This window comes from Canis lupus, chromosome 17 (genome assembly GCF_048164855.1).
Source record: "Canis lupus baileyi chromosome 17, mCanLup2.hap1, whole genome shotgun sequence".
Lineage (NCBI taxonomy): Eukaryota > Metazoa > Chordata > Mammalia > Carnivora > Canidae > Canis > Canis lupus.
The window spans coordinates 55,655,178-55,674,151 of NC_132854.1; the positions used below are offsets into that span (position 1 = coordinate 55,655,178).

Below are 18,974 nucleotides of genomic sequence, written 5' to 3' on the forward strand. Positions count from 1 at the left end.
GAAAAATAGAAATTAGGCAGTAATTAAAAAAACAAGAACGAGACCCTTAATAAAATGTCTTCATTACACGGACTGTCATTTATTTTACTTAACTCAACACATACCCAAACTTGTCGGTGGCTGTTTTTCTGTCAATCTAAGGAGAGGGATCCCTGGGTGGCGCAGCGGTTTGGCGCCTGCCTTTGGCCCAGGGCGCGATCCTGGAGACCCAGGATCGAATCCCACATCGGGCTCCCGGTGCATGGAGCCTGCTTCTCCCTCTGCCTGTGTCTCTGCCTCTCTCTCTCTCTGATGACTATCATAAAATAAATAAAATTAAAAAAAAAAAAAAAAGAATCTAAGGAGAAAACAAAGTCCAAGTGTGAATCATTCCCTTGCTCATTGAGGGCCTCTTCTGAATACCGTGCTAGCTAATGTAATGGACATATTTTGGAACTTAGTACATTTTCTCAAATAGCTATAAATACATTAAATTGGGATAGTATACACTTACAACTTGAGACATCTGGATTGTTTCATTGTATTTAAGATGTAATTATGATATAGGTAAAGAGCACTGGAGAAGGAATCTTGAATTCCTCCCCACCCCACCCCCACCTCTACTTCTGACAACTGTAGGATCATGGGCAGGTCATTATTATGCTAGGACCTAATTAGCAATTTGAATTCTATTCTCATGTAGAAGAATTCAACTTGTTAAGTCTTTCACTTAGTGAGAGCTGTTAGGTTGAATCATATGAAATTTCTAGTTTTATAAAGAGCCAAAAACTATCTAATTTCTGTATTGTTTAGGAGATATTTTTTTGTTAGTCTGATTACTGGCCAGAATGCACTCCACCAAGAACAATCTAGGAGAGCCTATCAGCCAGCTCACAGATTCTCCTTAGAATAAGAACATGGGATTAGAGGTGGAAAGAATTGCTGGTCCTTCAACAAAGCTACAGTCTTGATGCAAATGGTTATTACACAGTTGTGTCGTGACTTTCCTGCTTCTAGTAATAATTCTTAATTCTTTGCTGCTGCTTTGCTTAAAACCAAAAGCAAAAACTCCCCTGGAATACAGATGTCAGAGGGCTGCAAGCTAGTGGCCTGGTATAGCTAATATATATGTTTTTTGGTATTGAGGGGTTATTTTTGTTTTGGGGGGTGGGGGAGGGGGAAGATTTGCACTTTAGAAAAATTGAATTGTTGGCAGTGTTTAAATGCTTTCATACAAAAATCTGACTCTGGGGCAGCCCGGGTGGCTCAGCGGTTTGGTGCTGCCTTCAGCCCGGGGCCTGATCCTGGAAACCCGGGATCAAGTCCCACGTCGGGCTCCCTGCGTGGAGCCTGCTTCTCCCTCTGCCTGTGTGTGTGTGTGTGTGTGTGTGTGTGTGTCTCTCTCTCTCTCTCTCTCTTTCTGTGTCTCTCATGAATAAATAAATAAAATCTTAAAAAAAAAAATCTGACTCTGCATTTTCTTGAGTAATTAGAAGATCTGGTAATACTCTTCTTGTATTCCTATAGACTGTCAAGTAAGTGCTTATTGCCCACGTGGGATGGAGCATGTGCTCTGTTTTCCAGTTCACCACAGCCCCCATCTCTCACTGGTACTTCCTACTTTACTTAACAGGCTCCTGTAGATAGGTAGATATTTGGGTTTGTCATTCTCCAGTCGAACTTTCTGCAGGGATAGAAGTGTTCTTTACCTGTGTTGTCCAATATGTTGACATTAGCTACATGTGCCTTTTGGGCACTTAAAATGTGATTGGTATGCCTGAAGAGCCAAGTTTTAATTTAACTTAAATTAATTTAAATAATTGCATATTGCTAGTGGCTAGTATATTAGACAGTGCAAGTAGATATGAAGTGTCTGTTTCCTAGAGTGAAAATTAAACCTTAATATATTTTACAGTCTCTTCTTTTCAATGCCCAGTCTAAATGTTAGGTATATTGCTGCAGGTCTTATGATTTGACACCAGATTGCCATCTCTGATTGCAGCTTAAAACTTTTCTTTTCATCTTTTATTTTCTCATTTATTCAACACATTTATACTACAGGCCTATTCTAGGCCCTGGGGATATGAGCAAGGTTCCTATTTTCATGAAGCTTACAAATAATTAATAAATATTTGTAAGAGACACTTAAATTACTTAATTTCATATTTATTATCTTTAATCCTTCCAATAGCCCTGCCAGATAAGGATATAATTCAGTTACTTGTCAATTGCAAGCTGTAAAATTTCTTCATTGTCACTCAGATCCACATCTAACAGATTAACATGTGCTGCTGTGATATTTCCAGCAAGAAACTCTTCTCTGTCCTATTAAAACTTCCTATAAGTGGACCGTATTAAAACTAGATGTCACCAGAACCTTTCTTAGTAGTAAATCAGCTCTGGGTGCACCTTATTACTACACCTGGCCTTTTTCCCAGCCTTCTGTCTGCTTGCTCCCAAGCTGGGCTTTCTTCTGAAACTTCCTTCTTGTTATCTGACTTTGGGTCAAGTATATGTGCTCTCACTCATAGGCAGTTCTGTTGCTCCACTGCTATTCCTGTTTCTCCTTGCCTTGAGACCTTTCTTTCTCTCACCTTGCAAATGTCAAACTACTTACCCCCTTGGAGGCATTGTTTACTTTCACTGCTTTACTTTTCCCTTTAAAAAGTGAAATAAAAATCTTAAGAAAATACACATTCTTTTGTGAAACCTGTCATTTTAAGAATAGCATAGATTGCAATCAAATGCAGCTGTAACACAAATGACTCCTACATTGGCTGTTGTTGGTGGAAACATTTGTTTTTCACTGTTTCTTGTAGTTGTTTAATTCTGTAGTTGATAACTAGATTAGTCAAGGCAGTGTTACTTAGAGTTTTCTGCTTAGGCATGAAAATAGTCTGCATGTATAAAATTAGGCATTAATGTGGGATTTCTTAATATGGGTTTTGCCCTTTTCTTTTGTGATCTAATTGTCCAGTAGTGGTGTCATTTGTTCATTTGCTTAACAAATAATTATTGAATTACTTTTACATGAGCTGAACTGTACTTACCAAGGAGGTGGGCGGAGGATCTAGTGACTAAAATTCATAGACTTGTCTTCCATAGTCTGCCTGTATCTTTAGAGCAAGGGAATTTGACTTTTCCCATTTTGTTAGATTTTAACAGTGATCATCCTTTATTTTGGAGATGTTTATGTTACTATTTTTTTACATAGATTTTATATTCCTGAAATATATAATTTAAAAATCAAATTCCCAGTATAGTATGTAAATATTAATAAAGTATAATGAAGAGGATCCTTAAGTGATTTTGATAAGGGTGGTTATGGACCATGATTATAGTCTAGTGACTCATGACATAGCTTAATAGGAAACTTTTTTTTTTTCAGTGTTGAAAATGTGCTCTTCTGTGTGTATGTGTGTAATTGGGCTAGTTGTAGGCAGGTTGATGAGTGTCACAGAGAATTACTTATTATGAACTAACCAAACTCAGTGAGTTTTTTTTTTTTAATTTTATAGCAAGAATCTAATTAGAGATTTATTCTGCTATATGGCCTTTTAGAAGACTGTAGAAAAGGGACTGTATGCTATTAGGGACATTATAGATTAACTGCTTGAAACTTGGGGTAAAAGAAAAAGAAAGATCTGAGTTCCAGTTCTCTTTTTGCTTACTATAAGGAAAGAGTGAGAATGAGATGATGTAGATAAAGTTTTCAACACAGTTTCCAGCACATAATTGCTCTTTAAATGTCTGCTATTATTTGCTATAGTTATTGTTTTGTTAGTATTGTAGCTCTTAGGTCATGTAGCCTTTGAACTTTTTCTTTGATGGGAAGAAATAAGAGATAAAACTGGTTCTTTAGATAATAATTCCAGAAAGACCAATAATTGTTCTAGCTTTCTACGAGTGGAAGTATATTCTAAATTGTCCTGAAATGATGGTAGTAATTAACACTAAGTATTTTTTTTTATGGTTTATAAAACAAAGGTAAAATAAGATCTGGCTGCATCTAAGTGATCACAGGTTATGGTTTTTGTGTTACAGTTTCTTGACAATAACACCATATTTAAAATTTTTTTCTGAAAAAGTTAAGACTCATTTTTTAAAAGATTTTATTTATTTATTAGAGAGAGAGAGAGAGGGAAAAGCAGAGGGAGAAGCAGACACTCCCCTCCCCTTGCTGAGCAGGGAGCCCAATACGGGGCTTGATCCCAGGACCCTGGGATCATGACCTGAGTCGAAGGCAGACACTTTATCAACTGAGCCATCCAAGCATCCCAAGCCCCCTTTTTTAAAATGGTCGGGACAGTGAAACTTTTAGTTTGTTCTCAGTCCAGCCTACCACCTCTATATGTACTTTGCTGTTCAGCTTTATCCAAATGTTATTATTTTGTGCAAATCCAGATAAACCTTATTTTGACTTTGAAGGCATGTTGAGGTCAGTGATGTTTAATTAAGTGCATTGTTCAGTGGTGAAGTGGAGTTGCAAAGTTTTCTGACACTTTGTGAGATAATGTTAAATGAATTTATTTGTGTTAAGTAAAGAACACTGGTAACCGATTTTAAATTATTCAAGGTTTATTAAAGTGTATTAAGGCTTAGTTCTTTAAAAATATGTTACAAAAAAAATATGTTACATATTCAGTCCTTCAATTAACCTTTTGAGTTTTGAATCATAAGATCCCCTCTTTTAGTTAAAACAAAACCCTTGAAGTTGATGCTTTACATACATAATAGGGGGACACCTGGGTGGCTCGGTGGTTGAGTATCTGCCTTTGGCTCAAGGTGTGATCCCAGGGTCCTGGGTCCTGGGCTGGAGTCCCACATCAGGCTCCCCGCAGGGAACCTGCTTCTTTCTCTGCCTGTGTCTCTGCCTCTCCCTCTGTGTCTCTCGTGAATAAATAAAATCTTTTTTAAATAAATAAATACATAATAGGAAGGTTAAGTTTTTATGTGAACTCTTTATTTTTAAAAAGTTAATTCAATGTTTTCTATATTTAAAAGATGAGCTACTTTGAGGATAAAAATGGCATGACACTGGATGACAGCATTGGCTTTTAGAGCTCTTGCACTAGAATTGAAAGGAAATGAAAGTATGCCACCTGAACCTGAATCAGGATGCAGTGCCTGCAAATAAACTCAAGTGTAAGAGTATGACAAGAATAAGTTACCACTTATAAAGAAGCACTTACCTAAACAAACTGAAACCCCAAGGAATTTTCAAATTGTGAAGTAATGGGAACAATCATTTAATGTGGGAGGAAGAGCTAGTACATGCCTCCCTCCTTGAATGTCTCATAAGATCAAATTATGGAGTGCAGTGATTGAAACAGGGAAGATAATTTAGTGGAAGCGTAACAGATAGATTACCATTTAGAGAGGCCAACTCCCTGAGAACTGATTCTGGTAGGGGATAGGGCCAAGATTAATACAAAGAGGTTTTCAGAGACAGGCTGCCACTAGTGTGTGTGGCTTTTTTTCCCTCAGGGAGTTCTATATGCTTAGTTCTAACTCCTTGTAAACATTCCTACACTTGTCTTCACTCACTTGTTTCTTTCTTAGTCACTTTGAGATGTCTTCTCAGCTCGGAGGAGTCATTTCCACCCAATCTTTTTTGCCTCACCTCTTAAAAGCATGGGCAGTCCTGCTCCAGCTTACCTTGAAGTGTACACACTGGGGTTAATGTTTACTTTATAGCAGCATGCAGTCACTTGTCATAATACCAACTCTCTGCCCCTTTTTAGTTCTGCAGTTAGTTAATAGATAAGCATTTATTTAATGTTGGTCTTCCACTAGAACAAGTCTTTTCTTTATTGCTGCATTTTCAACCTCTAAACCGGTGCCTGCCTGAGATAGGCACCCAGTAAACACTTGCTAGATAATAGGCAGCAAGAGGCTTCCACTAAAATACGGGCATAGCACAGCTGCAGTCTGAAACAGATGTTGGAGAATGGTAGACAAAGCTGGAGAGATAAGCAGGAACCAGATCCCAAGAGATATGAAGTCATACAAAGGACCTTGTGCTTCATCCAAAAATAGTTAAGAGGCCACTGAAGGAGTCTAAGTCCAAGTCCATCTTTGGGTGGACGTCCCCCTTCTAGACCCCTAGTACTTTCTTCGTCGTTCACAGAAAGTATGTTTGGTTCATGAGAAGCTAAGTAACATTGTATGATTTATGGTTACACATACACTAATTTCTAAAGACATTTCTAGAGTACTTTTGTTACGCTTTATGAAATAATCATTTTGTGTATTAAATTATAGAAATAATTGGGTTTATATATAATTTGGTTTATAAATAATTGGAATAATTTAAATATTTGTTTCAATACAGGAATGACTATACTGAATTTGGGAATCACAGTAAAACCAAAATGTATATAGTATTTGTAACTTTCACATTTGAAGAAGTAGTTGCTGTGTATCTAAATTCTTCAAAGTGACTTGGTGTTACATACCAAAAATAGAAGCAAATGGATATATATTTTTTTAAGATTTTATATATTTATTCATGAGAGACACAGAGAGAGAGGCAGAGACATAAGCAGAGGGAGAAGCAGGCTCCATGCAGGGAGCCCGATGTAGGACTCAATCCCGGGACTCTGGGATCACACCCTGAGCCAAAGGCAGATGCTCAACTGCTGAACCACCCAGGCATCCCAGAAGCAAATAGGTAATTAACTTATGCAAGGAATAAAATAATGAGAATGTTATAAAAACAGATACTTTTTATACTGCAAGTTGTGATTTTTAAAGGAATTTTATTTATTTATTTATTTATTTTTATTTATTTATGATAGAGAGAGAGAGAGAGAGGCAGAGACATAGGCAGAGGGAGAAGCAGGCTCCATGTACCAGGAGCCCGACGTGGGATTCGATCCCGGGTCTCCAGGATCACGCCCTGGGCCAAAGGCAGGCGCTAAACCGCTGCGCCACCCAGGGATCCCTTTAAAGGAATTTTAAATGAAAATTATTTTTAGTTCCTGTTCTATTGAACAAAAGAATTTAAAATAATATGTTTATGGCTTTTCCCCAGAGGTAGTATTTTGAATTATATTTTAATTTAGATGGAGATCTGCAATAGTTCTCTACTAGTGCTGTCCAAGAGAAGTTTCTTTGATGATGGAAATGTTCTGTATCTGTGCTCTCCGGTAAAGCAACCATTAGAACTGAGTGTCAGCATATTATCTTTTTATCTTTATCTCTTATCAAGCAAATGGAATTTTGAATAACTTGATTAGTTTTATGCCATATAATTTAAAATAATTCATTTTTACTTGCAGATTTTTTCCCCAGAAGTTTAAAGCTGACTAGCTTCTTGGTTTTAGTAGTTAAGATTTGTCTATATAGTCTAGGATTAGAAACAAGTCATTGAATTATGATGAGATGGTTTATATGTTTAGCTTGTGTTATGGTTTCTGCATTACAGTCATATACATTCAGTGTGTTTTTGAAGTATTATTATTAAGGTTGGTATAGCTTCTAAGGTTACTTTTTTATATGTTAAGTATTGAGTAACAAGAATTAATGGAAATATCTCTTCAAGTTTCACTAATGAATAAGTTTATTAATAATGCCTTCTGTTTTTCAGATTGCAAATAGAAGAATCTTCCAAACCCGTAAGGCTATCACAACAACTGGACAAAGTTGTGACAACCAATTATAAACCTGTTGCTAATCATCAATACAATGTAAGTCTTCATGTCTTTATTCATTCTGTTACATCTTTATTCTTTTCTGTATCATAGACTCAGGTTTTAAAAGGACCTGGGCAGCCCGGGTGGCTCAGCAGTTTAGTGCTGCCTTCAGCCCAGGGCCAGATCCTGGAGACCTGGGATTGAGTCCGCGTCGGACTCCCTGCATGGAGCCTGCTTCTCCCTCTGCCTGTGTCTCTGCCTCTCTCTCTCTGTCTCTCTCTGTATCTCATGAATGAATAAAATCTTTAAAAAATAAAAACAAAAGGACCTTTGTCACATACCTGCTATTAGATGTTTGAGTTACCTAGACTGAGTAAGGAATACGACAGTTTGCCTGGTGTGGAGAAGGTGTTCACTTTGCATCTTAAGTTAAACAATGAGAATGAGAAGAAGGCAACCATTGTTCAAACTACTCTTGATAAATTTTTCAAAGGAATAAAACACTTCATTTTTCAGTGTTTTTAATGTTTTAAATTACAGTGTCCTTAATAAATACTAGTTTTAATATTTTTTCAATTTTCCATGCCTTTACAACTGGGAATTTTTAATATATTGACAAGAATTTTAAAAGTCTGGAACAATGGTAATTTCCCCCATTGATTATTAAGATTGCTTTGCATAGTTTCAACTTTCATCGACATTTTTATGGTCTCATACTATCATGCAAAGTGAGAACTGCCTGTATTTTTTCTTAACCATTTTTATTGAAGTATATCTTGCATGTACTACATATATAATATACAACACACACATGTATACATACTGTGTGCCAGGTACTGTTCTGCATGCTTCATATGATGCATTTAGTCTTCATACCTACCCTATGAAGTAGCTACTACTATTATCCTCATTTTCCAGATGAAGTAATGAAGACACCACCAAGAGGTTAGCTTCCTTGAGGTCACACAGCCAGTAATTAATGAATCCAGGTGTTGAACCCAGGCAGTCTGGTTTAAGAGCCATGCTCTTAATTAACCACTATGTTATATTGCCGCAGGTCATTAGAAATACTAAAAGGGCAAGGATTTGGGGTCTTGAAATGCCTGTAATTTAAGGAAAAACGTGATGATTTTCTGAAAATACAATGAACCCAAGTTAAGTAACAACAGTTGATATCTTGTGTCCTGCTTTGTTGCTTAATATTCCTCTTGATACAGTGTTTAGGAAGAAATAATCCCCTTTTAAGACTGGCCTTAAGTATCCAGATTTAGGTGTCACAGATTAGTATTTGTCAAACCACTACTTTATGATATTTGAGTTTCTTATGGTTATTTTACATGAGAGGTAGCAGATGCCTACAGAGCCAAGCAGGCCTCTTCAGTGAGCAGAGTGCTAAAATTTAAGAAGGTAAAATGGTAGGGACTATGATGAACTGGAGTGTACATGCCCCTTCTTTTAAAGACATTCAGATTTTAAAAATTACTGTGCTATGTGGATAAAATAAAGCAAGTCAAAGTTCATTTGCATCCAGCCAGGCTTTCATTTTACAGCCTCTCGTTATGCTTTCAGGGAAATGGAAAACTAAAGAAGAGGACAGGCTGCATGTCAGATAATCCAAGAGAGGGGTATTTATATGTTGTCTCTTGATTGAGACACATAGATAAAAGTCTACCTTGTTGGCTTCTTTTTTATCACAGTAAGGACAAGAAAGATCATACTTACCATAAACTATAAAGAGATATAACCTTTCTGGAGAGAAGTTTGGTAATTTGTGTCAAAGGCACCATAAAGGATATATCCTTAAACCAGCAGTCTTGTATCTAAGAATGTATCATAGAAAGACAAGGGCCCAAAGGTAGATACACAGTAGTGTTTTTCTCTGTTGTTTAAAATAAGCTAAGATTGGAAACAAAAGTCCAAAATTAAGATTAAATACATTAATGGTCAGTATCTTTGGATGATAGGAGCTAGATTGATTTTATCCTAATTTTTGTCTTTATAAAGTCTTTTTTGAATTGTTGGAATCATCATAGTGAGCATATATATTTTGCCTGAATTGTTACAGTGGGCAATAAAACTTTTTTGTTGGAATATAAAAAGTAAGAAAGCTAGGAAAGACTGTTAGTACCTAGCCATGGTGAGCGACTTCCACCATTGATGAGACAAAAGGAAAATCTTTCTTTCTTAGGTCAAGCAAAGCTGGCACTTTGCTAGTATCAAAGTTCATTTCTTAGTGATATTGGCTCTATAACCACTTGGCTGGTATAGAAGACTTTTCAAATTTCATATTCTTAGGATGATTATATATTTTCTTTTTTACTACTAAAGTAAGTTTGAATATGTTGTATTCTGAACTCTATATCCTAATGTAATGCTATATCATTCACTTTAAAGACTTTTTAACATTAAGTGGCAGTTCATGGTATCAGCCTTTGTTAAGGTTGTCGTGGTATCAGTGAGTCATACTAATGTAGTTATTAGCAATGAGCCATATATTAATCTTTGGAAAAATTTTGTGTGCACAAAAATAAAGATTGACTGTAATCTATCAAGTTGCATTATCTGAATATTTAGTGATTCCCCCCCCCCCCATAGGAATGTATCAGAATGAATGGAGACACCTGCAGAGCTTTTAAAAATATATTCAGTATTATAGTATATCACCTATAGAAAAAGTATAAGGCTTCTGTTATTTTTATTGGAAGGAGACTTTGATTTTTTAAAAGATTGAGAAACAACATAATTCAATGAGAATGACTTAAAGGTTACATAATCAAGATGTTCTATAAAAATTTTGAGTTCAATATAATGTTGAAATATTTTCAAAGTTTTACCAGGTGGAATATATAAACATGGAGCCTGGTATTTCATTGTAACAGTTGAGGTTCTTTGAATACAATTTTTAGGATAGATGTAAGGAAAAAATTCTCTGCAAAAATTGAACAAGGGGGTGAAAATGGCATATATATTTTTAAAATTATATCCCTGCTTTCCATCAGAAAGAACCCACCTTGCATTTACCCCCCAAAACCTTTTCCACCCACCAATAGCACATAGATAAATTTATATATATGGTTGACTCTTAATGCAGGTGTTAGGGGTTCTCACCCCCTCCCCCTTACACACACACACACACACACACACACACACAGTCAGATCCATGCATAACTTTTGACTCCCCAAAAGTTTAATTATTAATAGCTTACTGTTGATTGGAAGCTTTTGTGGCAATATAAATAACACATATTTTGAATGTTACATATATTATATACTATATTCTTAAAGTAAGCTAGAGAGGAGAAAATGTTATTACGAAAATAATTCTCTTCTACAAGGAAAATACACGTTCCTGGCAAGAACTCTTGGCCAGAAAGTGATAAAGAATTAGAAAAACTTGACTAGAAAACTATTGTTAGAGGAAGTTGAATGATTACTTAAAATCTTGAGGTAAATCCCCAAGAACTAGAAAGAAAATTTATTTTTATACGCACTCTGTTTCCTCAGGTGTGGCAACTGACTTTGTTGGTCTTCAAAATGAAGGTTGTTTGGTTTGGGGTTTTTTTTTTTTTTTTTTTTGTGCTGGGTTTGTTTTTTTATGTACAAATTTAGAATTTTGCTCAGTGAATAATAGATGCCTACAGGACTATATCATAAAGGCTTTTCAGCAGCATTTGCCTAGTGTTAGTAGAGATACGCTTCATGCTTTACCCATTTGAATTTGCACACCAAGAACTCGGTGACTCTAAAGAATTAATTTCCTCCCAAAAGATAACACACTAGGCAGAAATAGAAGCTTTAGTTTATAAGAACTTAAATGCAAACCATGAATGATATTCAAGGCTGTCATGCTCCCTTCAAAAGTTAAAAGCTTCCACAAGGACTACCTTGACAAAGCAGTCAAAGTATTTCTGCAAACAACAATCTAGAAATTTACAGACATCTGTATTACAGTATTTTAATTGGTGGTGGGTGGCTTTTATAATTTTAGTCAGTGATTAAGGTTTCAGTAATGATGGTTGAATGTAACATACCACAATGGATTTCAACATTTAGTTGCATTTTAGTCTTGAATAATTTGTTTTCTGTTGTGAAAGAAAATTTAATTGTGTATGATAGATTTTTTCTTTTTTGGATTGTAAAATTTTTAATTGGAGACTAAATTTAAAGTTCTTTCTAAATTTACCCCCCAAAACCTTTTCCACTCACCAATAGCACATAGATAAATTTATATATATGGTTGACTATTAATTGTCTAAATTGACAATTATTTCTATGCAGCTGGTTGTGCAGTGATCTGTGGTCACTGGGGCAGTTATAATGTTGGTAATTAAAATACACGTAATAGCCATTTCTAGTCTAATAACTATCCTAATATTTTGTAGTGGCTGCTAACCATTTAGATATGTAACTGTTTTGAGTAGCATTATTTCCTTTACCATGTTGATGCACCAGTACAAAACAGAATTCCCAAAGAGAAAAGAGTTAAAAAGAGAAGAAATAACATTATTGCAACACTGTAGTCTTCTCCTTAATAGACTATTCATATCATCTGTAGTTTATTTGGAAAATTAATTTTTTTTATCAGTAGTACAACATTGTAAGTACAATATTAAGATGACCATTTCTGTACTGTTTAGTTAAAAAAAAAAAGCTACCATCGCTTCTTGGCCTTTTGGCTAAGATCAAGTGAATAAAAAAGCTACCTCAGGATCTTAGTTGTGTCCTGAGTATAAGGTTAGTTATTAATAATTCAATGACCATTTTAAAAATAATTGTGCATATGTCTATGTATTTGTGTAATGCATATGCATATGTACATGTGTATGTGTATGGTTATTACTGTTTCAATGACCCTTTAAAATAATTAGGCATATGTACATAGATATTATGTATAATTTTAATTATACATATATCCATTGGAACTACTTGCTACTACAGAGCAGAATTTAGATTGAGTCTGTATTAGACATTATCAAAAAAGATTTAATACTATACTTGATACAAACACTTAAAAGACTTTTCTTTCCACTACCAATTAGATAGAGCGTATGCCCTCTCTGAATTGAGCCATCTTGCTTTATCAGCAGGTTTCCTAATAGATCTGCCTCAATATTTGGTGGGGTTTCAGTCAGAATTGAAAATATTGTAAGTCAAAAATGTGTTTAATACGTCTAACCTACCAAATACCATAGCTTAGGCTAGCCTACCTTACATGTGGTTAAGAACATTTATGTTAGCCTGCACTGGGGCAAAGTCCTCTAACACCAAGCCCATTTCATAATGAAGTGTTGAAGAAGATCTCACATAATATATCGAGTACTGTACTGAAAGTAAAACAGAATGGTTTTAAGTATATGGGTTGTTTACTCTGGTGATAGCATGGCTGGCTGGGAGCTACAGGTGGCTCCCGCTGCGCAGCACCACAAGAGAGGATTGTATAGCATATTGCTAGCCCAGGAAGGGATCCAAATTCAAAAATCAAATTATGGTTTCTACTGCATGCGTATTGCTTTTGCACCATCTCAATAAGTCGAACCATCAGAAGTTGGGGATTGTCAGTATTTGAAAACATTTTTTCCTATTAATCTTACTAGCTTCTCCAAGCATTTCACACAAGGAAGACTCTACTAAGGGTAGAAGCTGAATATACCACTGCTTCTCTTTACTGTTTCCTGAATTTAACTCTTCCTCCTTCTCTCAGCATAAATTAAAGCTGGGACGGACGAGAGGACGCATAGGGTATCATGCAATGGGGGCTTTGTGCAGAGTACAAATGCTGAACACTAGACCTTTGCGGGGTCCTGACTTCCTTTGTTTTATTTTTCTTGAGGACCTGTGGCCTCTGGCCCACATCCCACTGAAGCCGATGGGAAGGCTGTATGTAGGCTTTCTTTCCCCTTCCTTAATCTGATTTTGTCTCCCTTTATTTTTCTCGATCCAAGTTCAGTTTTTCTTATCCCACACCTGACTAAAGTTATTACTTTAGTATTATATATATATTATTTATATATTATTACTATAAGTAATAACTTCATCTCCTAGAAAAGACTCCTCCCTCACTCTCTTTCTCTCTTTTAGCAGTCCCCTTTTCTGGATTGTTCATCTTAATACAAAACATGCAACTATTCAAGTGAGGTGCAACAGTAGAGGGGGGGGGGGGTTTCAGGATGCAAACTAAGTACAATTGTAAACAGAAAAAAAAACATTTTAGATACTGGTCAGCAAAGCGGACCTTAAAATATTAATCCCTTAAGGCATTTCATGATGTTTCTCTAATACAAAAACCCTCCTGTTTGGATTTGTGGGTCTCATCCTGGCCTATCATGCTTGCTTTCTTCCTGATGTAGCTCTTCTCTTGCTTCTGTCTTCTTGTTGTTGTTGTTGTTGTTAAAGTAAGCTCCACACTTAACATAGGACTTGAACTAATAATTTATGTCCTCAAGATCAAGAGTCACATACTCTAGTGACTGAGCCAGCCAGGCACCCTACTTCTGTCCTTCTTTTGACCCTAGAGAGAAAATTCTTGAATGGACCTCAGGTTCATCCCTGTTAGTCTATGCCACCTCTTCAGCCTCCTTTCTCACTGAATTGGGACAGCCACTCTACTTCTGCCTTTGTACCTACATGCATGTTTTTGCCTGTTTTTCCATATTCTCCACATTGGGAAGACTTAGATTTTCTCCTTGGTCATGGATTGCTCTGGTCTCTCTCCTCTCCAGTCTTGCTTCTAGCTCTTCTAGTCACTCTTCTCTAATCCCGTGCAGCTTTCCATAGTTGTTTCTTTCATGCTTTTGCCACCCAGAGATCTTGAGACTGGTCAGATTTCATTCCTCCCCAACAACACAGCCCTTTGTTAATGCATTTGCACCTCTCTCCGCATCATGATCTTGTCCAAAGGTAGCTAGCTGTGTGCTCTGCTATTACTATATTTAAAATGTGCAAAGCCCCCTCTGTATATTTTAATATATGAATCCTAAGAAAGGAATACCTTTTGAAAGAGATTATCTTATTTTGCCTATATCTTAATGCAGTCCATGCCTAATCAGTTGAGCTTAATGGATTTTGAGTTTTATTCCCAAGGTACACATATCGAAAAAAACTAAGACAATTAAGTTGGTTCTTTATCCCTATCTCCCAATTCTATTTAATTGAAGAATAGATACTCACTGTTGTCTATTACCTTTGCCACTAATTGAAAGTCTCTGATTATGTATAAGATATACTTCTGGGTTTAACATCAATAAAAACTGAATTTTATCTCTTTTATAACCTCTATTGTTAAAATATAGAGAATAAACTTAACTATATGAGGCTGGAATTTATACAGTAATTTAGTTGTATGTTTCGAAATACATTTCTTTTTCTTTTTTTTTTAAATTTATTTATTTATGATAGTCACAGAGAGAGAGAGAGAGGCAGAGACACAGGCAGAGGGAGAAGCAGGCTCCATGCACCGGGAGCCCGACGTGGGATTCGATCCCGGGTCTCCAGGATCGCGCCCTGGGCCAAAGGCAAGCGCTAAACTGCTGCGCCACCCAGGGATCCCTCTTTTTCTTTTTTTAAGCTAGTCCCTAGATTATAGTTAATTCCATTTGATGCACAGGAGGTTGTTCTCTGGCAGCTTTCACCCAGCCTGCTGATGCTTTATTTACTAGGTGGGCTGCTGCAGTTTACATGTATTTCCTCTAATATGCTTTATGCTTCATCAAAATGAAGCATCTCTTTAAAAATTAAAAGCTTGGGATCCCTGGGTGGCGCAGCGGTTTGGCGCCTGCCTTTGGCCCAGGGCGCGATCCTGGAGACCCGGGATCGAATCCCATATCAGGCTCCCGGTGCATGGAGCCTGCTTCTCCCTCTGCCTGTGTCTCTGCCTCTCTCTCTCTCTCTGTGACTATCATAAGTAAATAAATAAAATAAAAAAAAAAATTAAAAGCTTAACCAACTGGAGAGAGTGAATATGAGTTGCATGTTTGCAATAAAGAAGAAGTTAAAAATTTTTTCTTATTTGAGTATAGCTGATGTTACATTAGTTTCAGGTGTACTGTATAGTGATTCACCTTCTCTGTAAATTATGCTACGCCCAGCTCACCACAAGTGTGGCTACCATCTGTCATCTTACAACACTATGACGGTACCATTGACTGTGTTCCCTATACTGTTCCCTTACCTTTTATTCCTTACCTTTTATTCCTATGACTTACTCCATAACTGAAAGTCTGTATCTCCCACTCCCCTTTGCCCATTTTGCCTATCTTTTCACCCCTCTTCCCCTTGGCAACCATCAGTTTGCTGTCCTGCATTTATTTATTTTTTTGTCCTGCATTTATAGGTCTTATTCTTTTTGTTTGTTTAGTCATTTGTTTTTTAAATTCCACACAAGTGAAGTTATATAGTACCTGTCTTTCTCAGTCTGATTTACTTCACTCAGCATAATACCCTCTAGGTCCATCTGTGTTGTTGCAAATGGCATAATCCCGTCCTTTTAATGGCTGCATAATATTCCTCGGTGGGTATGTGTGTATACATGCACACCACATTTTTCTTAGCCATTTGTCTACTGATGGACTCTTAAGTTGCTTCCATATCTTGGCTATTGTAAATAATGCAATAAACACAGGATGCACATATCTTTTTGATTTAGTGTTTTCATTTTCTTTGGGTAAATAACCAAAAGTGGATTTATTGGATCATATGGCATTTCAATTTTTAATTTTTGGGGAACCTCCATGCTGTTTTTCACAGCATACTAATTTATAAACCCACCAGCAGTGTGCGAGAGTTCCCTGTTCTCCACATCCTTGCCAACACTTACTACTTCTTGCCTTTTTGATTTTAGCCATCCTGACAGGTATAAGGTGGTTTCAGTTTGTATTTCACTGAAAATTAGTGATGTTGAGCATCTTTTTTTGTGTTTGTTGGTCATATGTTTGTTTTTGGAATAATGTCTACTCAGGTCCTCTTCTCATTTTTCAGATTGGAGTGGGGTCTTTTTTGGTGTTAAGTTGTAAAAGTTCTTTATATGTTTTGGATATTAACTCCTTATTGGATATATAATTTGCAAATATCTTCTCCCATTCAGTAGGTTGCCTAATAAAAAGTAATTTTTTTTCTTTTTTTTAAACAAATGTTCAAATCTCTTTATCAAATATCTGTCTCGGAGAGTTTATACATTCTTTTAATGCCATTGCTTTCAAACTGGTATGCATAGAAGTACATAAAACTACAGGACAAATATACCACTTGCTCCTAGAGTGTCATTTTTATTTTAATGGGAGGTATTTTATTTTTATATTACAAATAAAAGTGTATTATACAGGTGACACTTTAGAGTTCACATGAATGTTCGAAGATAAAATGGGGATTTTGGAAAAACAGTTTGCTTGTGCCTGGTACTGAGTATGTATTTATCCTTTTCTATTAGTAAGCTTACTTCATTTTATGAGAGAAGAAACACGTTCAAGGAAACACCCTGAGTCAGAAGGAGAAAAGGCCTCCTCACTGCCCATGTTCTTTTCCTTTTGCTAGTGCTTCTTAAACTTTGCACTTCCTAGAGAACTTATGTAACCTGCCTGCCTTTCAATCCCCTACCTGTCTTGAAAAACCTCAACTTTGAAAGATGCTACCTATCAAACTGCATCTGTTAGGTAAACTATTTTACAATAGTAAAATTTGGCAAGGAAAGGCTATTTAGGGGCATATGGAGTGCTGGCTTCAGCAGTACATATACTAAAATAGGGGCATATGGAGACATTATATAAAGCCTTAGGAAGGAATGAAGTTGGTTTACGAGCAGGCATGTTAATACCTTTTTAGATCCCTCAAGGTCTGAGGAGCCCCCGGAGCAGTAAAGACCCAGGTTCTGAACCCAGTGCTCTTTAATCTGCTGCCTTGCTGCTTGAAATTAATCGGGTTTTTTTTGGAGGGGGCGGCTAAAAAGAGAATGCCTGTCTTTCAAAATGACCATGTTGAATTCATGCCTTTATTACTTTTTGCTGTTTGCACCTAGATTGAATATGAAAGGAAAAAGAAAGAAGATGGAAAACGAGCTCGAGCTGATAAACAACACGTTTTAGACATGCTATTTTCGGCATTTGAGAAACATCAGTATTATAATCTTAAGGACTTGGTGGACATCACAAAGCAGCCTGTGGTACGTACTTGCTCACATTGATCCTTTAAATATGTTCTACTTCATGTAGACGATGTTACTGAAGGAAGGGTGTCATATATGAAGCAGTTCACATGCACCTATGCTGACGTCCGGGTTTATTTCCAACACTCAGAAAAGATGTCTTCATACTGATTATTGACATTAAGTCTAAAGTCTTTGTACTATTTCTAGTCTTTCTTTTGTTCCCCTACCTCTCCCCAGAACCACTCAACTTCTTTTATTTATTTGAAAATGTGCCCCCTAGAAGAACTGCTTCTTTTAAGAGCCATACTGATCTGTCATGATGAGGGTGTTTATCCCTGTCTTGTGGGCTATTCTCTAATGGATTTTTTTTTAAGATTTTATTTATTCATGAGAGACACACAGAAAGAGAGGCAGAGACAGGCAGAGGGGAAGCAGGCTCCATGCAGGGAGCCCGACGTGGGACTCGATCCCTGGACCCCAGGATCATACCCTGAGCTGAAGGCAGACGCTTAACCACTGAGCCACCCAGGCGTCCCACTCTAATGGATTTTTAAAATTTAATCAGAATTTACTTAGCATTAATATTAGGTCCTTTTAAACTTGAACTGTACTGCCCCTCGGCACTTGTTGAGGTGGTGCTTGGGTTGGCCTGTTCACCATTTTTAAGGAAAAATTTATTAAATTGATATTTTAGAAAGTTTACGTTTGCTCTATAAATAATCAGTTTTTATCCCTGCTCCAAACTTTTGTGCCTGTTTGCTAACAATCTGTTATTTCTAATCCATTTTAAACACTGGTAACAAGGGATCCAAATCCCTTTTCTCCAATCTCCGAGTCACATTTCCTTCTGTTTAACTTTCTTAATCGGATGTTAGCAAAGCAGCTAATTGAATTATAACAGTGTTTATTTACAGAATTTTTAAAAATTAAATGGAATCTTTTATTTTCTGCCCTTTTATCTAGTTTTTTATCATTTTGTCCACTTTGCTAGTATGCTCAAGAATATGTGAATTCAACTCCTCCGTTTATTTCATTTTCTCTCATTGACCAGTATGTGACTTGCATAAACAATCAAGGAGTTAAAGTTACTCATCAAGGGCAAATAAGCCGATTTTAAAAAGGCCAAGCTCTTTAACTGATGTAAAGTCAGAAACAGGATATCCATTTAAAGGGTTGTTTTATATGGTTTAAATTTGGGCTGTTAAGCCCTCCTTAATGTGAAA

General features: G+C 36.4%; 1 protein-coding gene across 1 annotated transcript in view; it reads left to right on the forward strand.

Annotated features, from left to right (window-relative positions):
- Positions 1–18,974, forward strand: part of GTF2F2 (general transcription factor IIF subunit 2) — a 147,446-nt gene that overhangs the window by 118,229 nt on the left and 10,243 nt on the right. Inside the window, exons 6-7 of the mRNA XM_072783018.1 lie at positions 7,571–7,670; positions 17,623–17,766. Coding sequence (XP_072639119.1) covers positions 7,571–7,670; positions 17,623–17,766 — 244 coding nt within the window. The remainder of the gene's footprint in view (positions 1–7,570; positions 7,671–17,622; positions 17,767–18,974) is intronic.